Source organism: Bison bison, unplaced genomic scaffold (genome assembly GCF_000754665.1).
Source record: "Bison bison bison isolate TAMUID 2011002044 unplaced genomic scaffold, Bison_UMD1.0 scf7180017864305, whole genome shotgun sequence".
Taxonomy (NCBI): Eukaryota; Metazoa; Chordata; class Mammalia; order Artiodactyla; family Bovidae; genus Bison; species Bison bison.
Genome location: NW_011494877.1, coordinates 758,256 through 769,383, shown reverse-complemented (window position 1 = coordinate 769,383; position 11,128 = coordinate 758,256). Strand labels below are relative to the sequence as shown.

The following is an 11,128-nucleotide window of genomic DNA, read 5'->3' as shown; positions in this document are numbered from 1 at the left end:
AAAACTTGCCTCCTTTTCTACTTCATATTAATGCTGAAGACTCCAGGTCCATAAAAATTTTACGTCATCTATCTTTCCACATCAACAGGTACCTCTTATGGTTATTGCTCTTGGGGGAAAGGGGACACTCAGTGACATTTTGTGCCTTCATTCCAGTGTAACCATAGTGACATGTTAAAATTCCTACACTCCATCAGCTACAGAGTGAGGATATCCAGAGAGGACATGTGAGTCCTTTTCATTTAAAAGTTCCATTCACTGACTCTTAAAAAGTTCCTGAGTTGGGCAAAAAAAAAAAAAAAAATGGGCCAAGGAATTGACCCTGTTTGAGAAAATGACATGAGAAGTGCTGGTAGCTCTCCAAGTCAATGCAGAAATGCTCATCTCTCTGAAGAAAGGGAGCGGACAGAGCGGAGAGCTCCAGCCCTGCTTTAACTGCACTCCACTGAGTCTTCTACTTCTGCTGGCTTTTCCAGGTTACTTCCCTGGAGACTTTCTTATACACACCATGAGCTGACCTTGCCATTTTAAGGCTTTGAAAGTTCAGGAAGGCCAGGCTCCCAAGACCCTGCCAGGCAATACCACTATGGCCAGGCTTTGGGCTGAGTCCTCTGGGGTGTCTTACCTGGGACACTGTGATGCCGCACTTCTTGGCTAGCTCCTCTTTGGCTTCCTCACTGGGGTAAGGGTTGCTGAGATGGGAATAGAAATATTCATTCAGGATTTCCGTCGCTTGCTTGTTGAAATTTCGTCTCTTCCGCCTTCATAAAGAGCAAGGAAATCACAATGACAATGGACAAAAAAAGAAGTTCACAACAAACACATATAAAAACGGAGAGGAGAGGATCTACATTTGGGAGAAGACATGTTTTTGGGTGAATGAGAGGAGATGTGTTCTAAGGGGCCGGATGCTGAAAGCATTTCTTAAGGTGTTTGTTGTATACCTCATCATGCTCACTGTGGGGACCCTGAGCAGAACAGTCATACGTATTTATACAGAGTGGTGAGCACCACTAAGTTTCAAAATCCGCCGTCTTGGTTTTGAGCCCTAGACAAAATGAACACCGGCTGGGTGATTTGGAATGCCTCTCCAGACCTTAGCTTCCTCAAACGACAGTCAAAAGAGTCAAACCAACCTCATGCGGTGAGAGGAAGGGAGAAATGAGGTCATATCAATATATAGACAGGACTCAGCACAGTGCCTGCTGCTGCTAAGTCGCTTCAGTCGTGTCCGACTCTGTGTGACCCCACAGATAGCAGCCCACCAGTGCCTAATACATGACAAATGCTAGGACTTCCTGGGGATTCTTCCTACCAGGCCCCAGGCCTCAGATCTGATCCTTCAGAGCCATTAATACAAATTATTCATTTTTCAAAACTAGTGAGGTAGCTACGGTTATTCCCATTTACCAATGAAGAGCTGAGTTTAAAAGTTGCTCGTCTAGTACGTTACAGAGCTAAAATATTATTTCAAGTCTGCCTGAGTACAAAACCCAGCCTCTTTTTATATACAAATTGCCTCCTGGCAATTACACAGAGACTCTGCAGCCATAAGTTAAAAATAAGTTATCATTTTCTCTCTATTCTATCCCCATTGTAAGTGCATGCGACATGTTTAAAAGGCTTGGGGAAGAGGGGCAGGAACGGATGGAAATTAACCCCCTGACTGCTTGACCTTCCTTAAAAGGAGAGAAACAGTACTTCTTAAGCAGGAACAGCTGCTAAATGGTGAAACACAAGCCCAGAGAAATCTTTTTTAATATACAGGTTGCTAAAAGGAAGAAAACCACTCTTTGAATAAAAGCATTTTTGTGCCTTAAAAAAAAAGTGCTAATTGAACTAATTTAAAGTGAGAATCACTTTATGGCCTCTTCCCAGCTAAGGCCTGGGGAGAGCTGGGGTTTGCTTAGGGATGCTGGACTCCTTGCAGATGTCTGCTGCCCTCCTCAAGGGGGCAGGGCCTCTATCTTTAAATTAGCTCCATAAGCACTTTTGCCTTTTTGCTTTTATCAAAACCTTTTCCTTATGGGAAAAAAAAAATTTCCAGAACATCCCTGGTTATGCCAGGATATCAAGTTTTCCAATTTAAGCCAACGGAAAGCACTGATCGCCTTGCTAGACAGAAAATTCAGCTAATATTGTATTTTCAGGGTCCCACTTGGATTAATTAACACAATAAAGTGCCTGATTTTACCGGATGAACACCATCTGTCCATAGGTATTAACCACATCTGTCCAGACTATGCCAAGCCCAAGTCACTCTCCCAAATCATGCTGAGTTTCTGGGTCACCCAGCATCAGAAATTGGGCAGATTAGAGTAAAAGGCCCAACTAAAAAGGAGATATGTATTAAAAGCTCTTGCATGATGGGAATTTGAGGAAGGTAGCCAAGCGGCTAACCCAGTCTCCAGGCTAGTCTTCAGATAACCTCTGGCTTTCTCTTGGCCTCAAGAAAACAGTTGTTTTAGGCCTGGGGAAGTGGCCCCTGAAGGCTCCTCTAATTGGGAGTTGTTTGCATTAGCGTTACAGTGTATTTCTTGGGAGTCTTCCAATTGAACTCACAGGAAGCCTCTCTGGAATGAGTTGGGGTGCTGGGATTGTACAGACAGCTGTTCCTGACTCCTCCTGGGGACGTGCAACCTTCCTTTAGGGGGTCGCATCTACTCTGATGGCCGCACTGATCATCTTCTGCAAGGCCTGTCTCAATCCAGGGCCTTTGAAACCCCAGAATTAGGAGTTTACAGAATTTCAAGAAACCCAGGGAAAATAATATACTTCTGACAATAAGGTTATTTGAACTAAGATGCCTGGTTTCTTTGCTCTGGCTGGAGGGGTTTTCAGCTTGGTGAGTTAACACTTGTTATTTCAAGCCAACCAAAAGCTTTGATTGTTGGGTATCCAGGTAAGTGTAGGAAATGTGGAAGTTGATGAAATTTTAGGAATGGAAGCTTTGGAATCACAGTGATTCAAGAATGAGGAGTGGAGGCACCACAGACCATCAAATGTGTCATCTCTGCCCAAATGCCTCTCCTAAGAGCCAATACCCCATTTACCACTGCGTCCATTTGCAACTGCATATTCCAGACACTTCCAACAAACTGTTTCTATGACAAGTATCACATTTCACTCAAATCAACTTCATTTTCATTTTTTCCCACATTATATAATAGTATCACCATACATACAAAGTTCATTATATTTGCTAATTTGCTCATCCATTCAATTGTTTGTTCGTTCCTTAACTATTTGCGTACCTAACACACAGCAGAACCTGGGAATGATTCTCAATTCTCCTCACTCTCTTCCCTTCACTGGATGATTGGCCCCAGAGCAAGTCTTACCAGTTCTATTTTTCAAATCTATCCCTTCTGTTCCATCCTCAGTGTCACTGCTTTTTTTGAAATGGGTTTAGAGGAACTATGGTCTATTGTATAATGGTCTTACTAAAGTTGTCCAACAGCACTTCCTACAATGAGGAAAATAAATGTTCTCTGTTCCCCTATTGGAGTAGCCAGCAGCTGCTATTGAGTGGCTGAAATAAGATGTGTAAAACTGGAGAGCTAAATTTTTCAATTTTGTTTACTTATATTTTAATTAATATAGATTAAAAATCAAGAAGCCACAGACTAAACAGTAAAACTGTAGGCTGAAATCGTGCCCAAATAGCTCTCCTGGGAGGAGAGCCTGGACTCTCAGCCATGGGGTGCCCGAAATGTCTTCAGCACCTCCTTCTTTAATCTTATTCCATCATATACCAATGTTTATCTGAACATATTTCTCTCCAAATATTCGAGTAAAATTGGGAAGGTATTTTGTACTTATTCTGTATTTCCCCAGTTTGAGAAGCAAAAGCCTCAGCTAATCCTTAAGAAAATGACCACAGGAATTCCTCTAAACCATGGATCTGATCATAAAAATAATAATAATGATATCAATAATAATATACCATAGTGATCCTTCTTATATTACAGCTGAATTATGGTGTGAATACTATGCTCCAGACACTATATTGTAAATATGTTATCTTATTTATTCCTGTGTATAGAATTATTCCCATTTTGGAGACACAAAAACTGAGTCTTAGGAAGGATAAGCCATTTATCCCGGATCACACATGTAGTCAGGGTTATAGCAAGAATCTGAACCCAAGCGGTGTAATTGGAGAACTTTCACCTTTCCTTCCTTAAACAGCTCAGAGTTTCTGCTGCTTCACAGGACAATCCGCAATCTTTGCTGGCACAGTTAAGGTCTTTCAGTGGATCAAGCCCATCCCCAGTGTCTCGTTTCCCACCATTCTACACATGCTCTTCCTAATTTCATCTGGCTTCATCATATGCTCCTCTATTCCCCAAAGACACACACGGCGTTCATGCTCCCGTGCCTTTCCATACCACTCTGTGTATTTCTCTCCCACAGCATTTGCCACAAGTTTACATGTGTCTTCCCAACTAAACAGCAAATCCTCAAGGGGAGGAGCCGTGTTTCACATGTATTTGAAACCCTGGTGCCCAACACATAGTAAGCACCCCAGTCAGTAATGCCTGTCGAAGCTGAATTACGTTGATTACTTTGCTTCTTTGATTCCTTCTATTTGGTAAACGTCATAGTCCTCTGAGACTCAGCACTGTCTGCCTCTCCCCAGTTCTCCAGGCTCTCTCCCCTTTGGGTGAATTTGGTACTTGTACTTCCTGTGATCACGTGCAGTTTATGATCAGTTATAAGAGCACCTGTCCCAGGAGATTATGAGTTCTTGAAGGCGGGACCCACATTTATGTGTATTCTTTTCATTTTTGTTATTCCAGAGGCTAATACAGCATTTGGAAGAGTAAAAACTCAGTTATAGAAGTAAATAAATTTAAATGTAGTGGCAGTGCAGCCAGACCATATTGGATGCCCTTTCCTTTCTTGCAATCCTCTTTTTAAATAATTTTCTATAACCTTAACTGGAACGGTGGAGTGCAGAGGTATATTTCCAACCATGTGCTTGCTGCTTTCTCCAGCAAGATGTTATTTTTTACAAAACAAAGTTAAAATTATTGTATTGCTTGAAAAGCATTAAGAAGGTTTACAAGTTCCATCTCAAAGACTTATCACAGCACTATGCTCGATATAAAACATGCAATAATAAAAGTTGACTGAATGAATGAGTAGAATTTTTAAGTTAAACTTTCCTGGCACAGTGAAATCAACATAAGGAAGAAAAGAAGGATATGACTCAAGTGGACAAAACCTGGCCAAATGCTCAGCTGGGGAGTATGGAAGGCAGACTCCTAAGAAGATCTGTAAGATTCCACTCTGGAGCACTCCCCCTGCCTTGAATGTGGGTGTTGGGGAGACAGTGAAAATGATAGGATATCATTCCTATGATTAAGTTACTAATCAGGTGACTTTGTGTTAATGAAATGGGAGATTAGGTTAAAGCCTTAAAATGGTGACATTATCCAGGAAGAAAGGAAGCAGCCAAGCTGTAAGCCCTGTCAATGGGAAGGGTGGGTTCTATGAGCTGGCGACATCAGTCCTATTATCACAAGGAACTGAATTGTGCTCCCACGGGAATGAGCCTCAGCTGTGAGCATGGCCTCAGCTGAGCCCCGGCTTACAGCTTTGTGAGACGAGGGCAGAGGATCCAGGTTAACCTGCTGTTCCTGAACAACAGAAACTATGAGGTAACCTTGTGTTGGTCTAAGCTGCTAAATTTGTGGTAATCTGTTCTTCAAGAGCAGAAAATACAAGGAATGTTACACAACAAAGCTGTAACATTCAATTCTGCATACCCATTATATTAATGGGTATGACTAATACTGTTACTAAATCAAGTCTCCCTTGTATTTCATTTGTCTTCCATGAAATCTTTTCTTAATGAAGCCCTGCCCATCAGATGCATGGATTAGAGCAGCATGTAAATATCAACAGTGAGTGTGTCTTTCTTACTAAAGTGTGTTTAACTAGCTTTCCCAATAATAGATAGCACTAGAAGCAATGATATTAACTACTTTGATCACGAGGTCCAGGCAAACATTCATTTTTGAGACGGAAAAACCATTTGCTCATCCTTGTGTTGGCATTTGGGGTCATATTCTTTCAGTGATACTAAATACACTCTCGAAGTAAATGCTAATAACAATGACAACTGATTAATTGTTTTAGTTTTGAACCTTAGCTCAGAGGCAATGATTCAAAGGTTGCAACCAAAGCAGGAAAAAGATCCTCTCTTATGATTACTGTCCTTCTGGTGCCAACTAGAACAATCTAGGCAAAAGCTGATGGGAGGGAAAGGAACTGTGTACAAAGCTTGCCTGGTTTCATGCCTTTTGGAGTCTGACCTTCAATTGGGCACAGCTGAGTTACTGAAAGAAGAAGTCCTATGAGAAATTGATTCTGCTCCTCCTTTCTGATTTCTTCTTTCTTGAAAAGAACCCAGTCTGGGCCCAACTTTTTTATTTTTTTCCAATATCTGCCAACATAAATGCCAACACCAGCATTTTAACGAGGGGAGTTACCACGGGGGCAGAGTGGTGGCGACCACAACGCAGGGGAAAGGAAGACCCAGACACAGGCCGCCAGTCACTCGCACTTCATACCGCAGGGAGCAGCCTGCTGCAAAGAAGCCAGGCTGGCAGCAGACAGGGCAAGGGAGATGCCTGGGGCAGGGGTGTCCTGCTTCAGCAGGCCTGGGCCTTCCTTCGCTCAGCACTGCGCTCTGCTGGGAAAAGCTCTCTTCATCCGTACTTTCTCTTGACTTTATGTATTTCTATTAGGCCAGAGATACAGTTGGCTGGCTGACATTCCTATTTCATATTCCACATGACCCAAAACACAATGAATGAAAGGGAGTTTAGGAGGTGCCAGGGAGCTCTAAAGAGGTTTGTGAACTGTAAAGACCACAGTGGTGAAGACAGAGAAAAGTATAGGTAATGGAGCTGAATAGTCTATGATTTCTAAGGTGGAAAAAAAATGAAAAAGCAGAGAATGTGTGTGTCTGATTGAGAAGGAGCTCAACTACAGATCATTAAATGGTATATGACCATGACATAGCTAGTGTTTTTATAATAAAAATCATATATCGGGGTTATATTCAGGAATTGAAACAATGAATGATGAAATCTGCATTTATAGAAAATGACAAATTTAAGGTGAGCTGTGGATCACAAAGGATATCTATACACTGAAAACTCATGTATTGGATCAATTATCAACACCACTTTCTAGAGTAGATGAAAGACATGACTAGCACTATCTTACAGGCTGGATAACAGAAGCCAAAGAAATCAAAAGGATTTTCACAAATCCACCAGTGTAGAGAGTAGTGGGACAAAGACTGTCCTATAGTTTTAGTTTTTGTCCTAAAGGACTTTTCTATCCATGGTTTCAACTGGATTCTTTGAACTCACAACTTAGGTCACACGTTAGTGTCAGAAAATTTTAAATCTTGATTGAAAATCTGGCTCATATGAGACCAGTCCCTTGGCCCTCCACGCCCAAGGGACCATGTCTTCTTCGTTTTTGTGCCCCTAAAACTCAGCCCAGAGTATGACACATGATAATCTAGTTATAAATATTTGTTGAAGCTAACTAGGTGCCCTCTGTGCCAACATAAAGTGTGGCAGAGATTCCCAGGTCTCACCTGGAACCATCTTTCTTGAAGAAAAGATGTCATTGCAATATCTGGCTAGCCTTCTACGGGCTTATAGTTACAACCTATTCCTGTGAAAGAGGCCACTAATGGTATGAAAACAAAAAGTCCTGCTTCTTCTGTCCCTGTAGCTAAATCATCCTGTTTCTCATGCAGAGTAAGTAGCAGTGGCCATAAAAAATATCCCATTCCCACATTTTCCTGGAGCTGTATAAAACCCATGGCTATCCACCCTTGCAGCCTTCCTTTCCCTGACCTTTCTCAGGCTACTACTTGGCTCAGCCTTGAACAGAGCCTTGACAACGGAGCCTCTGGAGAGGGCCAGCTTGGATTCTAACCCTGAATCAGTGGTTCTCCCAAAGGACAGGCCTCTCCTGGGGACTCACCTCGCATCCAGGAACCGGGAACGCAGGATCATGACGGCCTCACACGTGCTCTGCTTGAGCTGCATCTGGATGGAGCTGAACTTGCGGTGGATGATACTGACCATCCGCTCGATCTCCTTTGGGGAAATAGGCCTGGTCCGGCTTTGTTCTCGCAGGAGGTTCATCACATGGGTGGTGAACTCGTTACATGCCTGGAACGGAGGAGGACAGACACGGGGCGTGGTAAGGGTCCTGGCTGTGAGGCTGAGCAGGTCTTTCTAGAGACATGTACAAGTAAAGAAAATTGGGCTAGCTTGTGGCATTTTGTCCAAAAATAAATAAATAAAATAAACAAACCCAGAAACCCCTTTCAGCCCATTTGATTATAATTTTCATCACTATGTGGATTTTTTTAAAGGGGAGAAGAAAATTTACAATAGTTTTTCAAAATCAATTTTTTTCTTGATTTTACTATTATGAAAGATGAGAACATGTATATTAGTATAAAACTTCACAACCCTTCACTCCCATGTTAACAGCTAAAGAGAGTCTGAAGTCAAATACAGCATGAACTTTTTGCTTTGCCTTATTTCTGTTATGCTAAAGCTTCCAAATATTCAATTTGGCATAAAGAGTCCAAAGAATGGAATCACTGAGTTAAAAGCTCTGATGACTTTTCTGTGAGATTCTCATTAATCTACTTCTGCTTGTAACATAAGAACTCCTTCCTATGCTGGTCTTCTGAAAATCCTCTATGTCTATAACACAAAGGGAATCTGTATAGAAACAAATTCAAAACATGATTTAGAGGATTTAGGAAATACCTCTGCAGAGAGAAAACTCTAAGGTTATAGACCAATATACTATCAGCTCTGGAAGTGAAACTGGAGATCATTTTTCCCACCTCCTTATTTTACAGTTGGGAAAACTGTGCCCAAGAGATGAAGGCCCCCAGCAAAAAGCAGCCTGAAGACTCCCTGAACCAGGCCAGGGGGTCTGTTCTTTCCCAGACTCTGAACTTGCTCCTTGGAACACCACTGCCCTTTCTTTTAGTTACTATTACTTATCATTGTAGTCTAGTTTTCTTAAGGAACATTCAGTAAAATATCTACTCACACTTAACTCGCAGCAGTGTTGGAAAACTGTGGAAAATTTGTTAGCAAGAAAGGCAAGCTGATGCTCTGAAGGTTGAAGACCTAAGGACTCAAAAGTGTCCAACTTAATACCACAGAATCATGTTCATTAATGCTAAAGCCACACTGCTATTGTTTTTAAGAACACAAAGCTCTTCACAGCTGTCAGTTATGTAGTAACAGTAACACATTCACTGTTCATTTCTTGAAATCCTTCGAGGTTTGCTGGCCAAAGATACATCAGCAGACATACCCACTGGGCTGTGTCTACACTGGGGGCTGGGAAGGTTGGTTTTTGACCCTGTCTCCATGAGTATGTGGGCAATTGCTTTCACTACTCAGCGCCTTGCTTTATTCGTCCAAGAGTGGATTTAATCATTCCTACCCCTTTAGCAAGGCCAGCAATCCTTACACTCCTTGTACGGTGACCTGTGGATGGAGTAAATCACTCACGTGAACAGGGCAGCAGCTAAGAGCACAGACCGCCTGCGTTCACACCCTGCCCAGGAACTCACTTCACTGTGGGGCTTTGGTTAGTCATGTAAGACCCCTGTGCCTTCTCTTTCCTATCTGTGAAATGAGGACAGTACCTCAAAGAATGTGGTAAGGACAAGATGAGTTACTGTGTGTCTGGCCATAGAGTGTGTCTTTATTATATTTTTAAAGTATAGGTAACTCAGTAACCCAGCATATGATTACAATGGGGCAACCCTCTCCAGGCTTCGGTTTCCCTCGTGGAACAAATAAAGGGGGTCACAAATAGCTTCTTTCCACTCTGCAGGTATATATATATGCTGAAGATGAAATCCACAGAAGATCAGGTCCATAGAGCATTTTGCCCTTACTGTGAAAATTGCTACATAAACACAAGATCTTATTATAAGCTTCATCTCTCCCCAACTTAAACAGCCCCTTCACCCCCAAGCTGTACAACAAAGGGAGGAAAATAAAGCCTGGCAGCGAGTTGGCTGGAAGTCTGTGAGGCCTTGGAGAAGGATGGCGGGGAGGTATGCTGCAAGCATCCCCCTCTGGGCTGCAGGCCCTACCCCCCCACCCGCCCCCGACTTGGTGGGGGTTCAAAGTGAGGAGGGGCTGGACGTGAAGGAGCTATTGTCAGGCGCACACCCTCTCTGCTGGGAAGCCACAGTACTCAGCTAATAATGTGCTTCATTACAGTGAATAAAAATACTCACGATATCTGGTGTTTATTCACGGCATTGGATGCTGGGCCCCTTTCTGCCCTGCCCTAAACAGACAGTGGAGTCTTTTCACCCACTGCTGAGGTGCAGCAGGGCAGCTGCTCAACAGCTGCTTGGGAACACACGACAGACAACAGACAGGAACTCCAAGTCCATTTAGGTGGGCAGAACACAATTTTCCAGGACCTGAACTACCCAGGCCTCCTCCTCAGTTCCCCAAGCTCAGCACCTTCAGAGGCTGCACTACTCTGGGGAGGCCAGGTTCTCCCGATGGGATGGGGAGTAGGAGTGATTAATTAATTAAATAGAACCCTCGCAGGCTGAAGGTTTCTGTGACAAGGAGACTGCTGAAGGCTGTCCTAAAGACAGTCACCTTCTGGAGCGACCCCTCCAGCTGCCTCTGGCGACATCCCCGGTTCCAGGGCAAGGGCACTTCGAGGAGCAGCCGACCCAAGAGAAGCTCTTCACAAATCTTGCTTAGTATAAGCAATTTAATCCTAGAATTGAAGCTTCCTTCCTGCACTCTCTTCAGCTCATCTTCATCTCTAAGTCTTTCAAACTGGATTTGGCTGCCAGTTTCAGCAAGGAATATAACTGGGATCTTAAGACTTCCTTGGCTGTGAAAGGACTACTTAACCCACCCCAGTTCAGCCTTGGAGACTAAGCCTTGTCAATGTCCTGGCAGCGTTACTTACAAAAACTGAAGAACTCTGCAAAGCTACAAGAGCATCTTTTTTTGTTTTTTTTGAATAGCACTTGGAAGAAAATTCAGTTTTCTGATATCCTGGTTTTATCTAT

The 11,128-nt window shown here is 42.9% G+C and overlaps 1 protein-coding gene across 1 annotated transcript in view; it reads right to left on the bottom strand.

The window, feature by feature from the left end:
• The window catches only part of PBX1 (pre-B-cell leukemia homeobox 1), a 298,117-nt gene that overhangs the window by 49,174 nt on the left and 237,815 nt on the right, over positions 1–11,128 (bottom strand). The window contains exons 3-4 of the mRNA XM_010851970.1: positions 8,020–8,210; positions 626–761 (exon numbers count right to left, since the gene is read on the bottom strand). Of these exons, the coding sequence (XP_010850272.1) occupies positions 626–761; positions 8,020–8,210 (327 nt within the window). The remainder of the gene's footprint in view (positions 1–625; positions 762–8,019; positions 8,211–11,128) is intronic.